This window comes from Sceloporus occidentalis, unplaced genomic scaffold (genome assembly GCF_023333645.1).
Source record: "Sceloporus occidentalis isolate IW3139 unplaced genomic scaffold, rSceOcc1.0.p SCAF_180, whole genome shotgun sequence".
In the NCBI taxonomy this organism is placed as follows: domain Eukaryota; kingdom Metazoa; phylum Chordata; class Lepidosauria; order Squamata; family Phrynosomatidae; genus Sceloporus; species Sceloporus occidentalis.
This window is the reverse complement of record NW_028317160.1, coordinates 763,610-791,326: the sequence shown is the minus strand read 5'-3', so window position 1 is coordinate 791,326 and position 27,717 is coordinate 763,610. Positions and strand designations below refer to the sequence as shown.

At 37.5% G+C, this 27,717-nt stretch overlaps 1 protein-coding gene across 1 annotated transcript in view; it reads left to right on the top strand.

The window, feature by feature from the left end:
- LOC149278797 (integrin alpha-2-like) overlaps positions 1 to 27,717 on the top strand; it is a 54,327-nt gene that overhangs the window by 13,403 nt on the left and 13,207 nt on the right. The window contains exons 3-20 of the mRNA XM_089501725.1: positions 7,546 to 7,645; positions 9,061 to 9,170; positions 9,692 to 9,783; positions 10,350 to 10,464; positions 11,257 to 11,384; positions 11,692 to 11,840; positions 13,070 to 13,220; positions 14,177 to 14,342; positions 14,924 to 15,000; positions 16,608 to 16,746; positions 17,737 to 17,882; positions 18,051 to 18,191; positions 19,612 to 19,815; positions 20,357 to 20,487; positions 21,190 to 21,329; positions 23,859 to 24,010; positions 24,949 to 25,059; positions 25,343 to 25,425. Coding sequence (XP_089357851.1) covers positions 7,546 to 7,645; positions 9,061 to 9,170; positions 9,692 to 9,783; positions 10,350 to 10,464; positions 11,257 to 11,384; positions 11,692 to 11,840; positions 13,070 to 13,220; positions 14,177 to 14,342; positions 14,924 to 15,000; positions 16,608 to 16,746; positions 17,737 to 17,882; positions 18,051 to 18,191; positions 19,612 to 19,815; positions 20,357 to 20,487; positions 21,190 to 21,329; positions 23,859 to 24,010; positions 24,949 to 25,059; positions 25,343 to 25,425 — 2,335 coding nt within the window. The remainder of the gene's footprint in view (positions 1 to 7,545; positions 7,646 to 9,060; positions 9,171 to 9,691; positions 9,784 to 10,349; positions 10,465 to 11,256; positions 11,385 to 11,691; positions 11,841 to 13,069; positions 13,221 to 14,176; positions 14,343 to 14,923; positions 15,001 to 16,607; positions 16,747 to 17,736; positions 17,883 to 18,050; positions 18,192 to 19,611; positions 19,816 to 20,356; positions 20,488 to 21,189; positions 21,330 to 23,858; positions 24,011 to 24,948; positions 25,060 to 25,342; positions 25,426 to 27,717) is intronic.

Here is a 27,717-nt window from a genome sequence, read left to right as displayed (position 1 = left end):
TCCATCACATAGACACACTAAACAGCTGCATAATGGCCTGTTCATGTAGCATGGGCACAGTATTTTTTTGTTTGAGTACAATTGCACCAGGCACTTTTATTTTTTCCTGCCACTAGCCTGGCCTTTTTAGGATCAGGCCTTGATGGGTTTTTTTTCTGTTTGTGCATTCTGCTTTCCAGGAAAATCTTCAAAAGTTGTTCCACATAACCTAAAATGCTAAGCAAGTGGAATTGTCTGTGCTGAAGTGATAAGAGAGCCATGATATATCTCCCAACCCAATTGCTTCCTGAGTCTTTTCATTCTTGCTCTGTCTGTCATCAGACAGTTCCCTGCTTTGTGCTCATGTTTACAAAGTGCTTCCACTGCATGATGCCAGAGCAGAAGCTTCACTCTACCCAGCCCTCCGCTCACGGTCATACTGCTTCTCCAGGTCTACATCCAAATCCACCGAGTTGAGGGAGCGCGGTCCTGACACCCCCCAACTATTGGCCAATCACAGTGATCATAGTGATCACATGACCAAGTCAAAGGTTCAAAACATTAACAATGTATTCCTGGCATCCTCTGTACCTCACACATTGATCTTAAGGTACAGGGTATGACAGATCAGTGTTACAGTGTCCCAGCTTCTTCAAATACATTTTGACATTTCTGTCCCTGACTGATCACAGTACATAATTGTGATTAGTCCGATCACCACAGTTAAAGTTTACATTTTCTTTAAATGACACATATATATACTATGCTGAGGAGGCTTACGCCATTCTGGCTTCAAGCTCAGATTGTGAAACCCTCACTGCAACAGACGTGGAGCCCATATCTGACATATAAAGTGTCACTTCAAATGACACTATTGTTCATCCACAGCCAAATAAAAGAAAGCGTACTAATCCTGTGCCTGTCCAAGAAACTTATACATGCCCCCCCGAAATCCAGTGGTTCCACTCCCCCCCATTCACAGTCTCCCCTCGTATCAGCTACAATGTTAACATTGGTGAGCCATATCAATATTTCCAGTATATTAAAAAGGATTCAAGTTACAAGTGCCACAAATTTCTCCAAATGTTTAAAAATGGAAATTAAATTGACAGTCCATTATCGGTCCTTGATATCATTATCAAGATTTGTATTTTTTTATTGAATACGTTACTTTTCAAAAATATAGACTAGTATGGGTCTTATGAGATTCAACAAAAAAGTGCAGAAAAATAAACTACCCTTTACTGTCACAAAAAAGTTATGACACAAGGGCTGCATGAAACATCTGAAATTAAATACACCAGGTTGTCTGTTTTTCTGGTAGGTTATAGATTGTTTGACCGCCCTGGACACTGAAGCCTTGGAAACAGAAACGTATACCTTCAAACATTTGCCCTATATGTGCCAAAAAAGATTGAAATTCTTATCCCCTGAAGTATTTTGTAAACCAGACATCGCTAAATATATATTGGTGGTTCTATTTTTCAGCTTCACTAACTACACATTCTTTACGGTATTTTTTCGAATTTATTGAACAGTAAATATGGATTATACATGTGCAAAGTGAGTCAAAAGAGAGCCCGATTTCTCCTTTAAAAAGAATATATAACTTGTGTGGGTACCATAAATATTTAAGAGGGCAACCGTGGTTTAATGAACATATGGTTAAAAGTGTCAAATAGCCCACGTCATGAAGGGGTTAACAGAAATACACTTTCTATACTTCTCATTACACTGTAGTTTTATTCCTTTATTATGCTTCAATATATGGGAAAATAATAAACATTTACAAACTGTTGAGACAGGATAGAATTGAAGTAGACAACTAGCTACCTATTACTTAGGGTCTATAAATAGGAATAAGCACGTTTCCTAGTGATTACGTTGTAGGTATAAATAGTCATTTCCATTTTCCAGTGGTTAATGATACATTGTAGCTAAAATATTCCAACAGTAGTTCAGTTTTTCATAATCGGGTTTATAAAACACATTTCACCTTTAACAAACAGTGTTACATTAGTGATAATTATTATCATTTTTGTTATTTTTAATGTAGCTGTACTGCCTAGTTTTCTATTTATGTTTTTTGGAGCTTTTTTGCCATTTTTTTCCTTATATCTTCGTACACCCATAATTGCCCTTTTCCATGTTTTATTTACCATTTTGTGAGAATTCACAATAGAAGAATACAGGACAGCACAGAACACCTGAGATTTGATGGACAGGTTATAAGTGTTTACATAAGAGGTCAAAGTCCAAAATGAAGCAAACCAAACGGTGTCTCCAGGCCCTTTTCCGAATTTCTTTGCGATGCTGTGTTGCTTGTATGCACATGTTGGTCGCACCATGTCCACGATGTAAAGTCGCTGCTTGTATCTTTACTGTAGATAAGCTGGGGTAGCTTATTGATGTGCATGATTGATTTTGGAATTTAAAATCTAGAATTTTAAATTGAGTCAAAGAACTGGAATGCATAAAAAAACTGTAGAACCGATAACAAGTGTTTCCATCTCTCTTCCTCTCACCCATTGCTGCATAAAATCTCTTCTCTTGCCTGGAATGCTCCTTACTTTACATTTTCACTGTGTGGAATCTAGTCTCTAACGTCACCTTGGGATGGTACTGCCAAAAAGCAAAGTGTTCCGGGAACTATAGACACATTCTTAAATGTTGGCAACCTGAAAATAATCCTTTTCAAGTTAACTTTGGTTCTGTTTAAGTGTATGCTTTCAAATGCATGTTTTGATCATTTATTTAATCTGGTTTTGGTTTGCTAGATTTTATTTTCCATCTATCTGTGTTATATCGTGTCTGGGGATCCTGATGATCTAATTCAAATCCAATCAATATTTTGTGTGATCACCCTTTGCCGTCAAAACAACATCAATTCTTCTAGGTACACTTTCACAAAGTCGGGGATTTCATAACCATATAGTTAGGCGTATGATTAAACAATTATACCAAACAGGTGATAATGATCATCAATTTAATATATAGATTGAAACCCAATCATTAACTTAAACAGAAACAGTTGTGTAGGAAGAATAAATATGGGTGAGAAACAGCCAAACTCACTAACAAGGTGAGACTGCAGAAGACTCTATACACCATGGAAAGACACATCGTGCTTACTTCCCTTCACAATCAGAAGATGTCCAGCAGTGCCATCAGCTCAGCATTGGCAGGAAACAACAACCCTAAACATACAGCCAAAGTCTTTAAGAACTATCTTCAGCTTAAAGCAGAACAAGGAGTCTGGAAGTGATGGTATGGCCCACGCAGAGCTCTGAGCTCAACATCATTGAGTCTGTCTGGGATTAGATGAAGAGCGAAGCAACCAAGGCTCCCTAAATCTAAAACTATCTATGTGGAAGTCTACCTAGAAGAATTGATGCTGTTTTGATGGCAAAGGGTGGTCACACCAAATACTAATTGTATTTCGTTTAATGATAAAAATAAACTGTTAAGATGTCTATTTTTGAACGCATTCTTACTTTACAGCAGTTTTTTTACATCTGCCTAAAACTTTTGCACAGTACTATATATCCACTTAATGTCTATTTACCTACACACTCCTCTTGTCTATTATGTTGTAACATATCCTCAAGATTGTAAGCTTGCGAGCCGGGCTCTCTCCACATAATGTATCGGTTTGTCTTAGTCTGTCAATTCTCGTCTTGTCATACCCCTTGAATATATGGATTGTATTAAGCTCTGCGTAAATTGTTGGCGCTATATAAATAAAAGATAATAATAATAATAATAATAATAATATTTTCCTTCACTCCAGCCATCATATGCAATTTAATGCATATAACAGAAGAGGGGTCTCTTTGAATTTGATCTCCCCATTGGAAATGCTGCACAATCTCCCATATTCATTAGTCCCTTAACCCAACCTTCAGTTGTTTCCTTGTGAAATACATAGTGCCAGTAAGAGTCGGTGACCACTGATGGCAGAGGGCTGTGCAGACCCCCCATGTTCATGCTTGGAATGCACTTTTCTTGTGAGCTCCCAGGGACACTGGAGGATCCCTTTAAACCAAAATATCTGGGATCTTCCATTAAAAATGATATAATTTAAGATAATATTTTATTGTTGCTTTACAAGATACCTCTCTCTTAAAACTCTACAATAGTTTCAATTCTTATTTTTATCTACAGACAAAAAAAGAGATGTCATTGCAGTCTTACATCACAATTTACTAGACTTGTGCTTCGCTTGGGTCATATCCTGTTTCTTGACTCAAGATTGCGATTCGATAAAGGATCCACTGTCCTTGACTCTTGAGAATCTGACTCAGTGCACATACCTTGCCCACATACAGTGTGTAAGATACAGTGTGACCAGAGTCACAGGAAGCTGTGTTTATGTTTCTAGACACAAGTTACACATTAACTAGTCTTGTCTGGAAATGATATGAGGCACAGCAACGATATTAATACACTTTTGCTGCATTCTGTCCAATGGAAACAATATTATAACCTAGGTTTAACCCCTCAAGGGCCATTTTATGGCATAAGGCCAGAGCAGTGTTTGTGTTTTTGCTATCAACTATTATTTCCCTCTTTCTCGTTAAGTGAACAAATTATATGTATTTTTTTAGGGAATATTGAATTAAAAGTGTTTTTCCCCTCTAAAAATAACATTTATTCACAGTTTTACAGGTATATACATTATATACAGCTAAAATAAACAGGGAAACATCCAAGAATGTACATTGATTAACTTGTCCAGATTTGGAAACCACTTTACTATTTAATTTTCATTTACCTTATGTTTTTTTTTTTTATTGTTGTAACCCCTAATTAAACCTACCCTAAATCCCACTAACTCCCACCTAAATAACTACACAATATAGACCAAAAAGTAAAAAGTAAATATAAAAAAGGGTTGAGTTAATATATGTATATATATATACATATATATATATATATATATATATATATATATATATATATATAATTTGGGTCTTGGGACCCAGCACTGCCATTGTCATATATAGATATAGAAGCCCCTGCACTGCTTTTGTTACACCCCTGATATATAAAATGCACTTATGTCAATGTGGTATATCTACAAATAATCCTGTTCTGAAATAAAAGAGTGCAAACTTTACAAAGAATTTCTAGGTAGGGCACATTGGCTCTCTAATTTATGTAATTAGCCTCAGAGTTCTACATATGGCTGTTTCAATCTTGTGAGACCTCATCAGTGCAGTATGTAATGTAAAGATTTTTTAATTTATTACGAGGGTGGGTTGATAAGTGTAACAGCATCCCAGCAGATGTGGTAGAGGTCAAAACAGTAAAGCAATTTAAAAGTGCATGGGATGGGCATATGGATATCCTGAATCTAAGACATAGCCTCAGATTAAGGTCTGAGTCTTTACAACGGGAGAAACGGGCAGACGAGAAAGGCTGAATGGTTCTTATGTGCCATTAAATTCTATGTTTATATCAATAAACCAAGTTCCCAAAGCATTTTTTAAGTGTTCTAGGCATGTATACACACACACACACATATATATATATATATGTGTATATGTGTTTGACACTGACACTTTATGACTAATTTCCTGCTCTCGATGGGATGGCCCAGGAGTAAATAGAATCATGAAACAGTTTCTAAAAATCATTTGTTGCATAATTTCTCTAAATGTCTAGGTTTATTTACACTGGAGCAGGATATTGCATACTCACACTATACACACAGACATGGCTATACAGTGAGTCACACTCAAGGTACCTTTTTGTTTTGACTCATGTAGGCTGTTAACGCTGAGCATGAAATTAATAGAGTATTATGACTATTATGAATGGTAAGGATAGCAAATACTACAAGATAGAAATAAATAATTAGCAATTGATAATCATACACAACCTTTTAAAGAGTGGACTGTACATATAATTCATAACATTTGTAGCGTGTGCCTTAACTGATAATGTCAAAAAAGGTTATATTACTAGAATTTTCATTTTAGAATGATTTATATTGGTAAACATGACAAATAATAATTATTACTTACCAAAATAACAAGAATAAGAAATGAAAACTAAAAGAAAATTAAAAAGAAAATGAAAAGTAGGAGTCATTTGGTAAACATTGATGTTCTTTCATTAACCATTGTAGTTATACTTTCAAAATAAATACTTTTGATTGGAATACCTTTCTCTTGTGAAGTTGTTCTCTAATTGTTTACTGTTTCTATAGACGTCTACCAGTGACGAGTGTCAGATGTAGTATACACCAAGAAGCAATATATTTCCCTCTTTTAAGGTTATTTAATTATTTACCATTCTGTCTCTCACCAGATAGGAAAGAGGGGGTGCAATTCCTGCCCACCCTCCTTACTTAATAGGCGCCCTGGGGACCCCCACTTTAGGTTTATTTATCTTTAATATCTTGGCAAAATTTAAAGTTGCAGGCACTCATAAGCCATCACAAACAAATTGCACACTAGTAAATCTGCAAGTTGTTTTTTGAGGGTTAGTATGCAATGGTGTGTGACTGACGTCGCATTGGGTCAGTCAACGTAACCCTTAACTCGACTTCTTAGAGAACAGACCCAAAAAGATGCTCTTTCACCTGTTCTGCTGAATGTCATACATTTGTGACTTAATGCAGCATTAGAAACACAATTCCTGGTGCTGTTGAATACCCGTAAACTACAAGTTTAACATGTTTTAGGAGTTTGTCTTGAAACAACCTATAACAAATCAATTAACTACACAAGTTATAGTCCCATACAGCATCACCAACAAATAATGCATATTAAAATACATTGCAATGCAGTGGCCAACACGTTTTGTCATTGGTTCCCCATCAGGAGTTAAAGGGCCATAAGAATGACTTTATTGGTCGCCGGCAGGGGCCTCCTCTAGCATCAATCAATTGGTTGATCCCAGAGGAGGCCCCTGCTGGCAACCAATAGAGTCACTTGCATGGCCCCTTAACTCCTGACCACGGACCTACGGAATTCCTCTCCCGTTAACCCCTGTGATGCTGCGTAGATAAGGTAGGCTAGATGGGGAAGGGACCAGGGAGATTAGTAAACAAAGACGAACATGAAGATTCTTCGAGTTGCGTGTCTTCGTCTTCGTATACACTTTGCTGCCACCATGTTCGTATGTTCGGTATTTGGGCTGAACAACGAAAACGAACCCTTCGTGTTTGTTTTCAAGTTCGCCCGAATAAGAATGCACAAGTCTAGTATGTATAACTACTAAAAAAAAAAGAAAAGTACTCTGGTTTCCAATCCTTAAAGTTCTTGTGTAAATATAATGTATATATATAAACTTCTACCCAGTACTGGAGAAGTCCAGGTGATATTAATCTGAATGTATGCCAGTTGTGCCTTATATATACTGACATCCAAGATCGGTCAACTAAAAATTACTGTAAATGACCAAAACCTGGAGAATATATTTGAAAAAGCAATATGAAATATGAAATTAAAGTTGGCTTGGGAGTTCAGTAAATTGTGTGTCAGTAATTATTTTATTTTAGCTATTTTCTTATTATTGTTTCTCTTGTTATAGGTACTTTTTTACCGTTCTGTTTGCCGTATAATATTGGTCTACCTGGGGTGAAAATATTTTCTGGTCCACGGAATGAACAGTTTGGATATGCTGTCCAACAATTCCATAACCAAGATGGAAACTGGTAGGAATTATTCCTCTATTTGGTATATTATCTATCTGTGCATTTCAAATATATTGCTTTGTTAATTAAAGGGAAAGTCCCACTGAAAAAAAGACATATTTGTCTTTGATAATTAAACACAGGGCTGAATACAATAGTACAGCGTGGCACTGAAGAAGTGGGTTTTATTTTGTATTGCTCTAACACCGTGCTGATGTCTTGTTTATCTAGCATTAGCTTCATTCACCAAGTCTTTATAGTACTGCTTTTTTGGTCAGAAGATCCCTGTGGGTGATAGAGATAGTCAAACATTTACCAAAATCCAGCCTTAGAAGGACTTGGTGAATCTTATCCTATAAGATAACCGACATAAAACACATACTATGTAGCAAGAATATTGATATCAAAAACATTGTATTATGTGAAACAGAAAACAGCATATTTTAAAAGCCTTTTTAAGTGATAAAAGTGGGAGCTCCCCTTTACGATATCGTGGAACATGGAGCATTGCGGTTCAGCCTCCTGGCAGAAGTGGTAGAAGGCTAATACTGTGGGGGAATTTAAACACACATGAGATAGGCATAAAGCTACCCTCGTTTTCCGCAAAATAAATAAATAAATAAATTTTAAATAAAAATAAAAAAATAAAGCTATCCTCAATCTATGACGAGAATAAGGACTGATTAAGGTCTGAGTGTTTACATCAGGACAAATGGGCAGACTCAGACCTTAATCAGTCCTTGTTCTCGTCATAGATTGAGGATAGCTTTATGTCTATTCCCACACCGTGTTAGCCTCTACCACTTCTGCCAGGAGGCCCATAACAGAACTGGTAGCCATTGAGCTGTTTCTTGTAGTGATTAAAATCTATGTCAGCAGGTGCGTAAACATTTTATGCAGCGTTATGACATGTTTACCAGTGTCTGTAACATATATAGATTTTTTGCACCAGGATCTATTTAGGGGTCACCAGGATCTATTTAGGCCTTCATAGAGCCACATAGACGCAGTGTACAATTCTAGATGACAGCATATACAGTTTATCGTTTAATTAACATGTTTGCACAGCTTACTTAAATATTAGTTTAATATTATTATTTTTTTTATTTTATGAAGGTTAAAATGTACAGTTTCTTTAATGTTTAACTCTATAATAAGGTATCTATATGGAACGCATTGATAAAACAAATTCATATTTTAAACCAAAACAACTATAACTAATAAAACAAGAAAAAAAAACATTATTAAGAAGCACTTAATAATGTAATATTTAAGACCATATTTTATTGTATTTTTCATAGAGTGCTGTGTTCTTTTTTTTTAATAAAATGTAATTGTTTTAAAATATTTTTTTACAATATTATTGTAAAATCTATGTAATATCATAGACATGCGGATATATGACAGTTGATGGCAACTAATATTCTTATCATTAGGTTACTTGTCAGCTCCCCTTGGAGTGGGTACCCAAAGAATAGGATGGGAGATGTTTACAAATGTCATCTTAATCCTCAAGCATCCACATGTGATAAATTGAATCTTGCACGTAAGTAATATATGTGTAGTGTAACAATAGAATTTTGGACTATCGCATTATCATTTTGGCAGACATATTAATGTGGATGGAAATATGCAAATTCATAATTTATAATGTCAAAAGGTTTATGGTAAATTGTCTCATTTGAGAGAAATAGGCATAGAAATAGAGTTGGCGTTTCAGGTTGGCTGCTGGTTGGTACCAGGTTTTTCAGTCTGTTCCATGATGATAGCATCGCTGCACTGGGAGCTGACATGCACCATGCAGTAAAAAGTTACTTAGCGGCCAAACAGCCACTTTCTACCGCATGCCTTTTACCTGTCCTGGCAGAGTCGGTCGGCGACAGTGTCAAATAGGTTAATTTGGCTGGCTTTTCTCTATGACGCTAAAGTTGCCAGTCACCATTTGCCTTCACTCTAATTTTGCCTTTTTTTTTTTTAGGAACATACTTTGAAAATAAAAAATCTCTCAGCTATTTTGTGAATATAAAAAAAGATCACATATCAATATACAGTTTTTTTGTTTTCCAGGTGCGACAATTATTTCAAATGTTACTGAGATAAAAGACGAAATGAACCTTGGCTTAACCCTGATTAGGAACAAAAACACAGATGGATTTTTGGTGCGTTTGATGAAATTTGCAATGTCCCCCCCCCCCAATCATACATACAAATTATTTGCATAGACACATGGATAATAAACTGAGAAAGTTAAATTGCGTGGAGTTTTATGACTTTTTTATATGATAACGTCCACTATGTTTAATTAGGAGTAACTATTATTATTATTATTATTATTTGTATTAAACATATTCCTGACATATATTGAACTGTTAAACCTATGCATCTCTGTAGAGACCTAATAATTATGGCAAATCCAATGGTGTTAAAAAGAGTTATTGGCACAATGTTTGAATCCTAATTTTATCCCATAGTAGCCAATTTAGTGGTCCTGCTGAATGTATAAATCCAACTTCATTCCCACCCCTGCCACGTTGATACAGTGAGCAGGACCTTCAGGCTTGACCATGACAATTTACAACTCCCATAGTCTTTCTATAAAAGATAAATATATCAAAAAGTAAATCTTATTGCTGTAGCTCATACTCAACTAAAGGGTCCACACAGACCCTAATATATACTGTTTTCTATTTCTTCAAAATAATATTTAATATTTTTTGTGCCTCAGACTTGTGGACCTTTATGGGCACAGCAATGCGGAAACAATTACTATTCAACTGGAGTGTGTTCTGACGTAAGCTCAAATTTTCAAGTAGTAAGAAGTTTTTCCCCGGCTCTTCAAAGTAAGACATTTTTTTAAAATACAAAAACTATACATCTATCTCTAGTTTCAAGCTTGTGTTCCATTGTTATCCAAATGCTTTAAATGACCATATCCATAGGCTCTGCTACATTATATAATTAATCTAGGGCTGCCCAAGCCACCAGACTACTCCCTAATAGTGCAGCCATCAACAATGATGCGCCTAATCTTTGTGTTCTTGTAGGCAACTGCTTGTATGTCATTAGTATAAAGAAATTTACAAATAAATTTAGTTTATGTAAATTCCTTTACAATACGATCAGGACTTACCTCTTTATACGAAGAATGTCCCAGTTCTCAGGCTAAGGTATTGCAGAGATTTACTGCAGTTTAAATAGGGAGATCTCTGATCTTTCACCAACTGCCCAATCGAGCTATAGCCCACTAGCATATATGACGACTCTCTAGGTGAAGTTCTTCTTCAGGCAGAGGATTTTCATTTTCCCACCACCACTACCCACTTTCCTCTCATCGCCACCCACATCTCCACCAAGTTGTCTAGGGTTTATTTCACCCCAGTGTGCAGATAGCTCATCTCTGCCCCAGAAGAAGGAGAGCTCTGGTCAGCTTCCCATATGAGGATCCCAGGTATGCCCACCAGACAACCTGCCCATCTAACATGGTAAATCCATATGGCCTATGGCAACCTAGGACAAAATATACTGCTAACATTGGTAATAACTAAATTTAAAAAAGACAACTATTATTTTCATAACAGTGCCAATCGTTCTATTTATTTCTGTGTAATTTTTTTCTCCTTTTTGTTTTTTAGCTTGCTCTTCTGTTATTGATATCGCTATTGTGTGCGATGGTTCTAATAGTATTTATCCTTGGTCGGCTGTCCGGAGATTTCTGGAAAAGTTTGTACAGGGGTTAGATATTGGACCAACAAAGACTCAGGTGATTGAACCGTTTTTTGTCATTGTTGATGTGCATAGTTTATAGTTTACAGTGACAGGATAATGCAAAGAAAGTATGGATATTACCTATTAAAATAATTACATCAAAAAAATATTTTATTCTGGCAGGATCCAAGTGATTCCTCATTATCAACGGATAATATCAACTTTCCTATGCAGTTACATTTGAATAAAATAGAAACCTGAAATACATGCAGATCGTAGCAGTTTATTGTATTTTCATATAGATAGATAGATAGATAGAAACATGTATAAATAAATTCTCATTCTGTGTAACATCTCTTTAGGTGAGCCTTATTCAATATGCCAATTATCCCAGTGTGATGTTTAGAATGAATGCTTACAAAACTAAAGATGACATGGCAAGGGCGATATCTGTCATTAATCAGATGGGTGGAGATCAGACAAATACTTTCAAAGCTATTGACTTTACAAGGTAAGTGTAGACTTGAAGGTCCATTGTTTATTATGGTTTAGAATTAGATAATATATTGATAAGCTGGCATTCTGACTAAAATATTGTATGTGCCTTCTGGGCGTGCTGGCGCCAGGATCCTCGTGTGTAATACAAACATAGAATCTGACAGTAGATAAGAAGCTATACATTCTGTAAATCATTTACCATTTTAGTAGCCCTTCACTGAACTCTCTCCAATGTGTCGATATCCTTCTGTAGATGGGGTCACCAGAACTGTTCCCAATACTCTAGATGAGGTCTGACCAGAGATCTGTAAAGGGTCACAACCTCCTCCATCTCCCTGCTACTAATGTTTCTAACTAACCCTACGTACTTTACTGCATTGCCTACTTGATTTTTAAGTCCTCAGAAATAATAACTCCCAAGTACCTCTCCTCTGTTATTGCCGACCGCACAGTACATTACAGTATATCTAGTATCAGGCTTATTGGGGGCATGGTGTACAAAACGTGTCCCTTTGTGAGCTTAGTACATTGACTCATTTGAAAGTCTATTCATAATGAAGTTACTTTACAGCATATTGTAACATATTGATTATAGGTAAGACCAGTAAATATATAACTTTTTGGTTGATTCATTGGTACACCAGAGAATCCAATGCTGTGTTTGGACATGTGAACTTAAGTTAGTTGCTATTTACTTACTTAACTTATTTATTTCCAGCGTATCAATATATTTGCTTAGATGCCCATACGTACATCTGTTCCACATTATCCTCATGACAGCCTTAGACAGACAATCTATTAAATCTTTTAAATTCTTAGATAAGACACTTTATTGTAACTTTTTTCTTACACATTGATACTAACGTGCTGAAACATTCCAGTTATTAGTTACTCTGCATTCCAGTGTATGCACTAAACTTACATTCTATAACTTCTAACCCTTGAAGATCTTCTGTCATCTCATATCTGGAGAAATCATCATGATTTTTAAAAAAAAAAAATATTTCACAATGTGTCTGGTGCATCAATGTACAGGACCATTATATAGAACATTACAATAATTATATAGGTATCTGGGGCACAAATACACCCCACGCCTAGAAATGTACCCAGTCAACCTGCAGAAGAAGTTAAAGTTAAACAACTTAAATAAACTCGGAGTTTAGTGAATGAACCTCATAGATCTTAAGAAAATATGATGTATACAAAACACAATTTACTTTTTGTTTTGTTTTTATGTAGACAGAATGCTTTCTCTGAAGCATATGGTGGGCGTTCAAATGCAAATAAGGTGATGGTCGTCATAACAGATGGGGAATCGCATGACAACGCAATATTGTCGCAGGTCATCGAAAGATGTGAAAAGGAGAAGATCAGCAGGTTTGGCATAGCGGTATGTGAAAATAATATTTGTTGGATATTTCTACTGTATTTAGTAAGGCAGCGATTACTTTGAAGATAATCTGACATTCCGGGGTCTTCTGTTATTGTCCTGGAAAGTGTTCGTCAAGGATGTGGACAACTCGTTAAAATGAAATGACAATCCAGGTCGTGTACGTACTTCCCATGCCAGGGCTAGCCAATCAGTAGCTCACCATGTGTTCTTGAAACAACAAGTGTGACAATGATAAAATGGTTGCTCGGACACTACTCATTGGCTGTCTCTTTCTGACATCATCCAAGTTTTCTGCATCATGGAATGCACCCCCTCAAGAAACATTTTTTTTAAAAGTATTTTATTAAAATGATCACAGAGCATATATTGTGTAAAGACATGTTACAATCGACAAAAGTTTGCTTATAAACAGTTATATAGGGCAACAAAGTGTAAGCGCACTTATAATCATGGATCATATGTTGTGTTTTATAATAATTATATAGAGTAACAATGAGTATAAGTCTAGATTGTAAGCTCGTTTGAGCAGGGCCCTCCTCACCTGTTGTCTCTGTAAGTCAAATTGTTATGTTACATACTACTTGTTTTGTCCTGTCCACCCATTGTACAGCGCTACAGAATTTGATGGCGCTATATAAAGCAATAAATAATAATAATAAGTCGGTGGCACAAACATATAGCTAATATGCTTCAATAATCTTACTATGAACAAAATAGTTCAGGAAAGTAAGAAAAGAACAAAGAGTAAAGAAACATTTTTAATTCATCTCACTCAGTAAAACTAAATTAATTTGAATTGTTTTTCAACCAATTATGCAAAATAAGCATCCCCAAACACACAGTTTACTTTATGTAGATGCTTAGTATAAAGAATCCAGTGACTAATTAAAGGTCATGTTATTCTTGATTTAATATTTTAATAGAGTAATCGTAAATATCTATTTTCTTTAAAGGTTTTGGGATACTATAACAGAGAAAACATTGACAGTAAAAATCTGATTCATGAAATCAAATCAATTGCAAGCAATCCCAAGGAGAAGTTCTTTTTCAATGTGTCGGATGAAGTTGCGTTGTTGGAAAAAGCAGGAACTCTTGGCGAACGGATTTTTAGCATTGAAGGTAAAATTTTCTCCTGGTGTTTTAACCTGGGAAGTTTTGACATCGTGGAACATTAGTGGTGGATGGTCCAGCCATAGCATAGTGCGAGCGGAGACCCAAGCCTTGCTCGCCATGCTGGTGTGAATGCAATCCTAGCGTTCCAGCCACTAAATTGTTGGATTTGGTTAACTTTTTTGTTAAAATGACATTTTTGTTTTACCTTAGGGACAGATAAAATAAGAGCTATTCGACCTCATCTAGCCTGCTCATTGTTCCTGATGGTTTTGTCTTAGATTCAGGATAGCATTTTGCCTATCCAGTGCATGTTTAAATTCCCTTACTGTATTAGCCTCTACCACTTCTGACGGGAAGCTGTTTCATTTATCTAGCAATAAAGTATTTAACTGTTTCTATCACATCTCCGCTTTCTCTTCTCTCCTCTATGTTATATAGATTAAGGCTTAGTGCTTTCTGAGAAATAGGACACTAACTTGCTTCAAAGAATGGTTTAATCATATATAATTTTCAAACAAGTAAAATAAATTAAATTTAAGTTATTTGGTGTAGAAAGAATATTAAAAAACTGTTTTTTTCCCAAACAGGCACCACCCAAGGAGGTGAGACGTTCCAAATGGAAATGTCTCAAGTTGGTTTCAGTGCACAGTATACAGAAAATAAGGTGAATTCAATGGTAATTATTCTTCTACCTGTCTTACTTGAGATATAAGATGTGGTTGTTACAAGAGGGTTTAAAGGGGTTAAAGGAACAGTCATGGTCCAGAAATTCTAAATCTGTCCTATCCCCCTACGCCCTTAGCATTATTACTGTAAATAAGAACTATACCCCCCCACCCCTCATTTATATGTTAGTATAGGTCACACAATGACAAGGAAATCCCGCTAAATTGCAAATATTTTGTGCCCTGCCTTACCAACCTTTAATGATAACCATCTGTGCGGAATTTCTGGCTCATGGTTTGTGTTTAAGAATGCATATTAATTGTTCTGAAACCGAGGTGGTCCTTGAAGAATGGTTTGGTAAATGCGGATTTAAAAGGCTTGTATGGATGATATAGGCAGTGGAAATTGTATAAGCAAAGATGGCTGTACATTACTGAAAGTGATCTGGGCTTATGTGGAGGTGGTTGGGGGCAACACTATGTCTCTTCCTCCACTTTCCATGGTCCCTCGAAAAAAATAGGCTGTCATTCCAGAAATTGTGCCTGAACCACTGTTTTAAAAGAGCTAGACAAGACACTGTTTCCACCTTCCAAGCTTTGCACTTTTACAGACTAAAAGAAAATAAAAGGGGGCGGAGGGGTTATATCTGGGGAAAAACATGGGGTAACATGGATGGAAATCCCAAAGATGAAGATTAAGAAGAGTCTGTGAGTGATGGTGGAGCTATGAGGGCAGAGAAAGGCTAGGGCCAGAAAGATAATAAGGAGTTGGGGAAAAGGGATCTTTGGAAATAACAGATAAAAGGCTACGGGGAAGAAACTCTAGGGAGAAATGGCCTTATACGTATGTCCCACCTCAAATTCTTGAGAACACTAGACATATGCTAATGAAATATTGATATAGCCTTTTAAAGCGGGCAAAAGGATATATTTCAGAGCTGTTTCTGCAATTTTTCAGGGTTCTTATTAGAAATAAGTTCCAGAAACAGATTTTTATTACATGAAATGGTAGCTAGCTTACTGCATCCTTCATATCTGTACGTTTTGATTACGATGAGATCATTTACCGAAAAATTATACAACTGGGCAAATGTCTTCTGTGATATATGAAATAATGTAAGAACTCTCTTGAGATTACTATTCTAAGAATCTGTTACAACACAGCAAATGAATATAATTGAAAACAGGTTATTTAGTACAGTACAGTATATACGCTGGTAAAAAAAGCAATTTTTCACAGCGGGTTTAATGAGCTCCACGTGGCAGATTTGCACAAGATAATTTAGATGGTTGTGGTTAACAGCTACTTCTGCTGGAGGGAAGATGTAGACCAATTTAGAGTCAATTTTGAAGAAAAGCTATATGGCTTTCTCTGTTAAAAAGCATTCCTATTTAAAAAATCAAAATAAACAGATGAGTATCCACTAGATGATGAAGATAAAGCTAAAGAAAGAAGTAATTTTGGGTGAATTAGCAGACCTTTAATAAAAACACAATCTCACTTTTTTGTAACCCTAGACATATTTGTATTAGCACTTTATACCATTGGGCTGTAAGTTATAAAACAATACGTAATATTATTTATTAAACTGTTCATCTCCGATAGGGCTCACTGATGTTGGGTGCTGTTGGGGCGTATGACTGGAGCGGTACTGTTGTCCATCAAAACTCAAAGCAGTTCTCCATTTTTCCTTATGATGCATTTGAAAAAGTTCTTCATGACAAGAACCAAAGTTCTTATTTAGGTAATGTTACTCCATAATGATTACATTCTGATTAAAACAATTGAATTGCTGCTATAATTATGTTTTATGTTACCAGCTTATTTTTATGATGTTGTTTTTATTTGCTTCTATACAGTATTCTACACAAGGAACTGGTAGTTAAATGTATATGAGGCTATTATATGATCTGGCTCTTTGGCGCACCACTGCTCCGTAGCTGGCTGGGTAGCACAACAGAGCTCTCCCTTATAACTATCCCATATATACTATGGAGCACTGTACTACCTAGCGCATACCTGGGAACTTCTCGGCTCCGGCTACCCGGAGCCTTCCCTTGCGGGACGTGGCCAGGACTGGATACTGACGTTGGTGGGCAGCCCCGCTGATGTTGGAAACATGCTCATTTTAAGGGAAAAATGGGCGGGGCGTGTCAAGACCCCGCGACCCGGAGGATTCGGGTCTTGACCAGGAGAACCGAGGAGCAGCGCTCACCTGGCAATCTCCGGGTCAAACCCGGAGAGTTCCCAGGTATGCCTAGCAGGCATAGCCTCCATAGTGTACATACTCTGCACACTATATCTTTAAAATGCAGCAATCATATTCTGTTGCTCAGAGAACTGCAGGCATTGAGGTAGGTGGTGGGGATGGATGAGGGCACTTCCCTGGGTCAGGCCTAGGGCAGCTCACAGCCAAGATACATGACTGGCTGCAATTGGTCTTACTTTGAATCAGAGAATTATAGTATGGACCTCTGAATGCTTCTAAATCCTAACTGATATTTTCCCACCATACCCCCCTCCAAGGCATATGGAAATGACAGCCAGGCTAGATTATATAGGTCCATTTTGTTCCAGTCAACTTATCAAACACCTTCTCTTATAATGTAATATTTCAGTTTATATATTTTTTCTGCAGTCGTTGTAAGAATGTTACAGTTTACTTATTGTTACATCCACAAGTATTTAGTATTATCATATAAAATGTATTCATTTGTATGACTTTATTTTCTAGGTTATTCTGTGGCCGTTCTTAATAACCAAGGCTCTGTCCATTTTGTTGCTGGAGCACCCAGAACAAATTATACTGGTCAAGTTGTGGTTTATACCATTAATAACCAGGGAAATATTACTATTATCCAGACACAAAGAGGGGAACAGGTATGTATACTATACATCTAAACATGAGGCTTAAACCATTTGCACGTAACTTATGTCAGTGAACCATCCTGGTTCAGAGTCACTACGTAGTACATGCTTGAACATAGATGAGTGAACATGTTTGCCTGCATTAATTAAGATAATTGTTATTGGTTTTGTCTCTTTCAGATAGGCTCTTACTTCGGCAGTGTTTTGTGCTCTGTGGACGTTGATAGGGACTCTTTTACAGATGTTCTCCTGGTGGGAGCTCCCATGTTCATGAAGAACAAGAAAGAAGAAGGACAGGTCTATATGTTTTCAGTGACCAAGGTAAGGGTTTATTATAGCTTTGTTTATTGTTTTCTACCTTTTTTCAAATGGTGTTACTTCCATTTAAAAAAACAAAAATACATTACAATTGTATCCTTTTCATTCAAGTTGATTCAGGCTTATTTTTTATAGATTGCCATGCAAATTATCTGATTTGACGGCTCTTCATTTTTAAAACTAATCTTCACTGTTTCCAGGAAGTGAGATGAGTTTGTACTCATAAAACCTGACTCCATTCTTCCCATGGCCATAACTTCCATGTTGTAAGAGGGGTAGCTTCCCCAGGTGGGATGAGAAGTGCTCTTGAGCCATCTGATGGCAATACCCCAGGTGTCATGAGTCCTACGTATGGCTCTGTTGCCTTCTATACCACTGGCTCACCCATTGTGGTGTGCCAATTAGTCAATATTAGTGTGTGTGAAACACATGTAGGCTTTATCTTAGCTCTGGAGTATAAACTAGTTTTAAACCAAAAGAAAAGCAGGAGGAATTGTATACATTCCTAGCAGAAGCAGGAAGATAAAAGAAAAAAAAAAATACTGCTGTTTTAAATGAAATGATCTGTTTTTTAGATCTCTATCTTTATGGCCTCTTAAAATTTTTACAGGTTCTTTTAAAATTTTGGAGTCCTATAAAACCAGAGGAAAGACAGGAGTCTTTGACAATAGATAAAGAACAGATGTTGCATTTTAAAGATCATTCTTAAAGATAGACACATAGGAAGACACGTTTATCATGCTTATCATGTCTTAATGACAGTAAGATAAGTTAATTGACGTAGAAATTAAAAAAATGTTTTAGATTAGTAGGAAGAGCCAACCTAGATTTATACTTTTATTACCTATAAAATATAAGTAGGCATGTTATACCACGCATCACTAGAGCAATGCAGTGGTCTCTGAGCCATGGCAATGCTTTGACACCACAGGCTACTTCCATTGCTTTACTTTTCAGTTACATCATACCACTTGACGTGTGTTTTATTTTGACAGCAGGAGGTGAGTCATAGTACTACAGCGTGAGATGGTTCAGTGATCTTAGCTAAGTACTGAAAGAATTCAAATAAATCCTCAAGAAGAGCAGTTAACATAGAAATTAAGTGATGGATCCTTATGATGACACAAACTTTCAAAAGAAAAGCATTATAGTTTAAGCTTGCAACAGGGTTCCAAAAAGTGTCATTTCTTGCTGGAGCATACCTGATTTATTTTAGGTGTAGAGGAACTGTACTTTTTTTAAGGGTATTATTTGTCCTCTAGTGGTGACTGATAAGCAGTCCTTAATTATATGGAACTGGAATAGAAATTTACAACATAATTTACACCTTCTAAAAATATAATTGTTTTCTGGAACATTATTCCTTTCACACTATAATAATTTTGTATATTATTATTATTATTATTGTTATTATTTTATGCAGGGAATATTAGGCAGACGTGAACAACTGGAAGGTCCTAACACTTTGGATAACACCAGATTTGGAGCTGCCATTGCTGAACTTTCAGATATTGACTTGGATGGTTTTAATGATGTTATCGTGGGAGCACCATTAGAAAATCAGAACTTTGGAGCAATTTACATTTATAACGGCAAAGAAAACACAATACGCACTAAATATTCTCAGGTAACACACAATTGATATAGCTGTGCTTGTTAGACATACTAACATAAGGCAATGACCATTTGATTACATGAGTTGATGTATTATGACATAAAATCTTAATGATCATAAAGTTATTACTTTGAAGGAGTTAGGATAGAATTTGGCTGCAACATTCCCAATATATCATAAATAACTGCATAGATATAGATATTTCTTTTGCAAAAGTTAAGCTTAGAGATAAAGAATAAATGTTTACTAATCCACATATTGTATTATTTAATATAGGTTACAGTATAAAAAATTCTGGAAGCAAAAGTAATATGAAACTGACCAAAGAATAAAAATGTACTGTAGTGGCTTTCTAGCAAAGATTATAGAATGTTAATTAGTTTGTACTAGCCCTCCCTGCTTTGCTAATTCAGTTACTGAGTTTGTTTTAAGTTTCCATTTTTTGTTATATTATTGTTCTGTGTGTTAACATAAATGCCCATTTCAGAGAATATTGGTTCATTTTGTTTTAGGAATAATAACATGAATTATTGTTTTTTTCCCTAACATGCAGAAAATCTTGGGGTCTTCATTCAGCCAGCCGCTCCAATATTTTGGTAGGGCATTCGATGGACATCGAGATTTGAACGGTGATTCTATCACAGACTTATCAGTTGGTGCTTTAGGAAAAGTTGTTCAGTTATGGTAAGATGCATATAAATTGGATTTATCCAACCTGTCCACAGTTCTTCTTCATCTATCTGCATCTACCTTCACTCATCTCACTTCTGGAATTGAATAGAAACATGGAATTTGGCCCAGTTGCCTTCTGTAATTCATCAAGCCTTATTTAGTCCTTGTATTATGTTCAGGATGCCCTTATGCCTATCCATATATACTTACATTTCTTTCCTGTATTAACCTCTACTCCTTTTTGTAGAAGGCTATTACACTAATCCACCATCCAGTCATTTGTGATGTTGCCTGATTTCCTTTGGACGCTATCAGTGTTTACAAAACATGCAAGCGATCCAGTGATCCCTGCTTAAACATTGGTGAACTAAAGATAATAAAATATCCTATCATAGTTCTCCACCTAGACCCAATATATCCTCATGTACTGGGCTGTTGCAGCTGTCCCACAGGCTTATATTAAAACAAGCTCCCTGTATCAATACATGTCACAGGCTATTACACCTCATATACCCAACAAGGGTGTCCCAGTTTGGACACCTGAAATATTGACGATTATGTGAAGAGGGACTCCTTTCCGTAAAGAGGGACACTTGGAAGATATGCACAAGGGATGTTTCACAACATAAATATGCATGCTGTCAACATATTTTGTAAACATTGATGTTTTCCTCCATTTCTCCCATTGTTTTGTTTCCATTTCTTATCTTTTAGGTCACAGGGTATAGCAGATGTGTCTGTGAAAGCTTCATTTACACCAGAACAAATCGTTCTCACAAACAAAAATTGTGAGGTATCGGTAAAAATATGTTTCAGCGCTCTGTTCAGACCTGCTAACTCCCCAAATAAAATAGGTAAGTGACCAAAGATCTATTTCCAAAAAACTTCAGCAGGAACATGCTTGGGAGAGAATGACATGTCAATAGGGTAGTAGCATTCTCTCACACACAGTGGAACATGGAAGGGGTATCAGGCACTCGAACGTGACGAACGAAGGAAAGAATGTGGGGATAGAATCAGATTATGACGAAAACAATCTGGGTCATACACCATGAACAAAGTAAAATGAAGAAAATAAAACATGGTAGCCTGTAAGCTTTCACCGCATATGTAAATTTGCATCAATTGTACAATACCATAGAATATGAAATCAATAATTTAATAATAATAATAGTAATTAAAGTAGCCAATAGTGCCTACCAACTATTTACTATTTGTTCTAATTCAGGACTGTGACATTGATAACAGGGCTATTTGTTCCATATCGATCAAAGGAAAGTACCAATCTTGGAGCTCTGATGATGCATAATTAGCCTTTGACCCATAATTATCACAGTTCTCCAATGAGAGATCATTGAGAAGACAATGATAAATCAATGAGATAGATACTTAGACAAGGCTAGATAATTTGCTTTTGATCCCATCAGTCGAATTATAGTAAGCAAATGGTCATTACTAATACTCTTGCTTGGAAAGTGGAAAGTGACAGCACATTCTCTATAACTATATATCGTCGTGAACCTAAATAGTTATAAAGAAGGAAGTGGAGCGCTAAATTGAGTAAAAATAAGAAAAATAGAAATAAATATATACATACGGTAATGTGAAAACATTTTACCACTTCATGATTTATCCTCTTTTTGCATATTTGTCACACTTAAAGGTTTTATATTGTCCAACTACATTTAATATTAGACAAAGTAAACACAAAATGCAGTTTTTAAATGATGATTTCATGTAGGAAAAAAAGCTATCCAACCCTGTGTGACCCTATGTGGAAAAGTAATTGGCCCCTTACTAAAGCAACCAATTAACCAAATGTAATTGATAATTGGGTTTAATTTCAGCATACACATAGGGGCATGATTACTGGCAGCCCTGTTGAATCTAAACATTGATTAAATAGAACCTGTCTTGCAAACGGAAGTAGATTTGAAAAAGCAGCACGTGAAGCCGCAATTCAAAGAACTTTAAGAACAGATGAGAAACAAAGTTATTGGCATCAATCAGTCTTGAAAGGGTTACAAAGCTATTTCTAAGGCTCTGACTCCAGAAAACCACAGTGAGAGCCATTATCTACAAATTGAGAAGACCTGGAACAGAGCTGAGCCTTCCCAGAAGTGGCTGTCTACCAAAATTCCTCCAAGAGGTAACAAGAGAACCCAGACTAACATGTAAAGAACTCCAGGCCTCACTTGGATCAGATAATGTCAGTGTTCACAATTCCACAATAAGAAAGAGACTGTGCCAAAATGGCATCCATGAGAGTTGCAAGGCAAAAATCACTAACGAATAAAAAAAAACACAAAGGCACAAACATCTTAAAGACCCATAAGACTTTTCTGATAATATTCTGTGGACTGATGAATGGAAAGTGGAACTTTTTGAATGTTACGTCTGATGTAAAGTTACACAGTATTCCACAATAAGAACATCATACCAACAGTCTAACACGGTGGTAGTAGTTATTATGGTCTGGGGCTGCTTTGCTGCTCCAGGACCTGGGTGACTTGCCATAATTGATGGAATTCTGCTCTCTGCCAGAAAATCCTAAAAGAGAATGTCCACCCAGTTTGTGACCTAAAGCGCAAGCACAGTTGGGTTATGCAGCAGGACAATGATCGGAAACACATACGCAAGTCTGCCTCTGAATGACTCAAAAGAAACAAAATTAAAGTTTTGGAGGCCGAATCAAAGTCCTGACTTTATTGCGATTGAGATGCTATGACATAAAACCATAAAAAGGCAGTTCCTGCTCAAAAACCTTCCAATGCGACTGAATTAAAGCATTCTGCCAAAAGGAGCAGGCCACAATTCATCCACAGCGATGTAAAAGTTATCTCACAGGAATGATTGCAGTTGTTGATTGCGGCCAAGGGTGGCACAGCCAGTTATTAGGTTTAAGGGACAATGACTTCTTCACTTGGGTGGTATAGGCTTTGATTAACTCTTTTCCTCAAATAAATGAAATAATCATTTAGAATTTGTCTTATATGAAAATGAGTTGGATGATCTGAAACATTTAAATGTGACAAATAAGCAAAAATAGAAGAAATAAGGAAGGGGGCAAATACTATACACTATAGCGACCTTTCTTTATTTTACATAATATTCACATATGTGTAATTACTCTTCACTATTTTTACAAATCAATGTTAGAAATTTTTTTTTTATTAAGAATAACTTTATTTGTTAGTCCACAATTTGTTGTGATGCACTACTACTACTAGTTCTACTACCACTACTACTACTACTCCTACGTCAAATTCTGTTTACTTATCGTACAGCGCTGTAGATTATGATGGTGATATATCAATAAATAATAATAAATATGACGCGTTTAACTTAACCTTAGTTTTAATTATTATTTTGTATTACACCAGCTATCATCTATAATGCTACATTAGATGCCGATCTACTGTCATCAAGAGTGACTTCCAGGGGGCAATTTAAAGAAACTGGTGATCGTTTTATACAGAGAAATATTGACATCAGCTCAGGGGAAAAGTGTTTCGAACATATTTTTAATGTTCAGGTGAGAAACAACATAAGGTCTAAAACATAATTGGCTCGTTCCAGCAAAGCAGGAACAAATGTGAGAAATGTAAGAAATATTTGTATGTGTTGTAGCATGTATGGCTTATTATCTATGCATAAAGCAGAGCAGCTGGTGGCCCACATTGTGTTCACGCATAGTATTATAATGCTGGAAAAAGTCCTTAATATTACTCGGGGGATCTTTAGTATACAAATATTAAGCTAATACTGAAATTTGAGAAATCTAGCTATTTATTTTAACAGAATTACGTTTATTTTTTTTAAAATGCAGTAAATCAGATGATTTGTTTTTCTTTCCAAATGTATCTAAATTCAAGATTGGTCTGTAAATTTGTTTAATCTGAAAAGGTACAAACGGTCTTCCTGTTCTGTGAGTAGTAATGGCTAACAGTAAGTAGATCAAGGACATGATTTGGTTAACGGTGGCCGACAAACTGGTGGGAGTGAGTGAAGTTTACTAAATTCAGTTAATCTGAGATATTACTAATTGCATTGATCCAGTTGACAACACCATTTTAAGCATGACTCGATGTACAGTTAACAACTTTTAAGTAAGAATATGTACCCCTGAGTTCCCCTTTCATGCCACAAAGCAGAGCTGTACGGCACTTAAACGTCCTTATCTGTTTAGGTTTGAACCATAAGACCTCCGATCATAATGAGTGGCCCATTCTTACTGCGTTATATGTGGGCTGAAGATTTCACATGCTAGTGCTTCATTTGAACATATTTGAAATTATTTATACATTGAGATGAGGTTGCCCCTCAGGTGCTATTTCCTATTCATAGCTAAAATCCCCATCAGGAAAAATGGGCAGACAAGATGGGCATAAAGGTTCTTATCCGCCATCAAATTCTTTGTTTTCATGTTACCTGTTCATCTTTCACTAGAAATATTTTCATTCATATTCACAGGAGACATCAGACTCGGACAATGCCCTTGCTCTGCGTGTTCATATTGCAGCTCAGAAGCCTGGAACAAGCCCAACTCTAAATCCTTATTCATCTGGCTCAAGTGAATGGTTTGTAAGTAAAAAAAAGAAAAAAATGGCACGTGTACAAGCATGTAGTATGCACTTGTTTATCTAGTACCTTCTATCTTGTGAAATCTGTGTGTCTCTGCCAAGCCCAGTCCATCGCTACTCTTCCATGTGAAAAAAGAGAGAAAGAGTAACAGGGAAAGACATATGTTGGAAGAATAGATTTCAGTTGACAAGATCTCATGTGAGCTACTTAGACTTGAATCATATTACGTAATCACTTTTTTGAAATTGTAATTTTATTTTAGATATTTAAAATTTGATTTTAGATACCCTTTCTGAAGGACTGCGGGGAAGATGAAGTCTGCATTTCTGATCTTTCTCTACAAATTGTACAGAAACCACGTGACATGTAAGTCCAGCTATTTTCCGGTTAGAAAATGTCATCCTGGTTGTAATTAGTACATACATATTTAGTCATAGTCATTCTTTTAATAGTATTCTTAAATATAACCTTGTTTTGTAGACTATAATGATTTTGAAGGCAACATTAATGTTTCCTTTCGAGGTGGACACCAAAAAGAAGAAATGTGTTCTGCTCAATAAAGTCTTACTTATCACAAACATCTCTTTGAACAATCCATCTGTAGCAATTTGTACTGAAGGGAACACTAGGGAAAGATGGCAAGGAGCGATGAACACATGATGGGAAATGGTTAAAAATGATATGTTAATAATAATAATATGAATAATGATATTTTTCAGCAATAAGCCAACACACAGGGGCGTAACTAGAAACCTCAGGGCCCCGGTGCGAGAATCTGTTAAGGGCCCCCCACCCCCTTTCTCACTATCTACCCTCTCCCTCCCTCACCCCCTTTCACGATCTCCCCTCTCCCTCCCTAACCCCCTTCTCATGATCTATCCTCTCCCTCCCTCCCCCCCTTCTCACAATCTCCCCTCTCCCTCCCTCCCTAACCCCCCTCTCACGATCTACCCTCTCCCTCCAAACCCCCCTTCTCACAATCTACCTTCTCCCTCCCTACCCCACTTCTCACAATCTACCCTCTCACTCCCTACCCCCCTTCTCACGACCTACCCTCTCCCTCCCTACCCCCCTTCTCACGATCTACCCTCTCCCTCCCTCCCCCCCTTCTCACAATCTCCCCTCTCCCTCCCTCCCTAACCCCCTCTCACGATCTACCCTCTCCCTCCAAACCCCCCTTCTCACAATCTACCTTCTCCCTCCCTACCCCACTTCTCACAATCTACCCTCTCACTCCCTACCCCCCTTCTCACGATCTACCCTCTCCCTCCCTACCCCCCCTTCTCACGATCTACCCTCTCCCTCCCTACCCCCCCTTCTCACGATTTACCCAGTCCCTCCCTACCCCCCCCCCTTTGTAGGTCACTTACCATCAACTCCTGTGTTGGGAGAGCGAGGCGTTTGTCTCGGGTGCCGGCGCTTCACTGCTGAGCGTGAAGCGCCGGCACCCGAGACAAACGCCTCACGCTCCCAACACTGTACTCTGGGCAGCGCTGAGGCAGGCGGCGGCGGTGACGTCGGCAGCAGTGGCAGCGGCGGGGAGCGGAGGCATCCTGGATTTCTGTCAGTCAGGGGGGCCCAAGAGTTGCCGAGCGGTTTTCAGCAACCGCTCGGCACCCCTTGGGCCCCCCTGACTGGCAGAACTCCAGGGCCCAGTCGCAGTCGCGACCCCTGCGACCCCGGTAGTTCCGCCACTGCCAACACATTAGATAAAGGAAATAAAACAGCATGGGGAGTAGGTACAACTAAGGTGACCACATGGCCCGATTGCCCGGGACAGTCCCGCAATGGGACTTTAAGTCCCAGTCTCCACCAATCAGGAGAGACTTCTCAACTCTCCTCATTGCCTGAGAGTTCAGAAGCCTCTCCTGATAGGCTGAGTCCCTCCTTCACACCAAGCTCAGTGTAAGCTGCAGCCAGCACCAGGTATGTGTGTTTGACTCTCTGTGTGTGTGACTGTGTTTGCCTGTTTGTCACTGTGTTTGTCTGTTTGTGTGACTGTGTTTGTTTGTGTGACTGTGTGTGTAATGTGGAGGAGTGTAATGTGTGTATTGTGTGTGTTTGGAGGAGTTCATTCTCTGAATCTGCTCATGCCTGGTAATAGAGGGGTTAACACTCTGAATCTACTCATGTCTGTAATGATTGTATGTATATTATTAAATCTAAAATCAACATGGTTTTCAAAGCTTCCTAATAATTACCGTATTGGCTCGAATATAGGCCGCACTTTTTTCCCCCACTTTAAGTCTTTAAAGTGGGGGTGCGGCCTATATTCGGGGTCTAGCGCCGGGCAGGGTTAGGATACAGATCCCCCGCAGCGGTGCAGGGGACCTTCATCCTACTCCCCGATACGCTTAGACAGCCTCCCCTGCCAGCACTTTCCACGGGGGGGGGTGCCGGCACGGGAGGTTGTCTAAGCGCATCGTGCGGATGGTCACCGGCTGCGGAGGTTGTTTACCCGCATCGCCGCAGCCGGTGACCGTCCGCACGATGCGTTTTACCTCTGCCCCCAAGGCTTACCAGAGGAGACTCCCGGGTGTCTTGCGGGGCCGGCGGGGGACATCTATGCAATACGCGTATATTGAAGTTGTATACGCGTATTGCGTAGATGTCCCCCGCCGGCCCCGCAAGACACCCGGGAGTCTCCTCTGGTAAGTC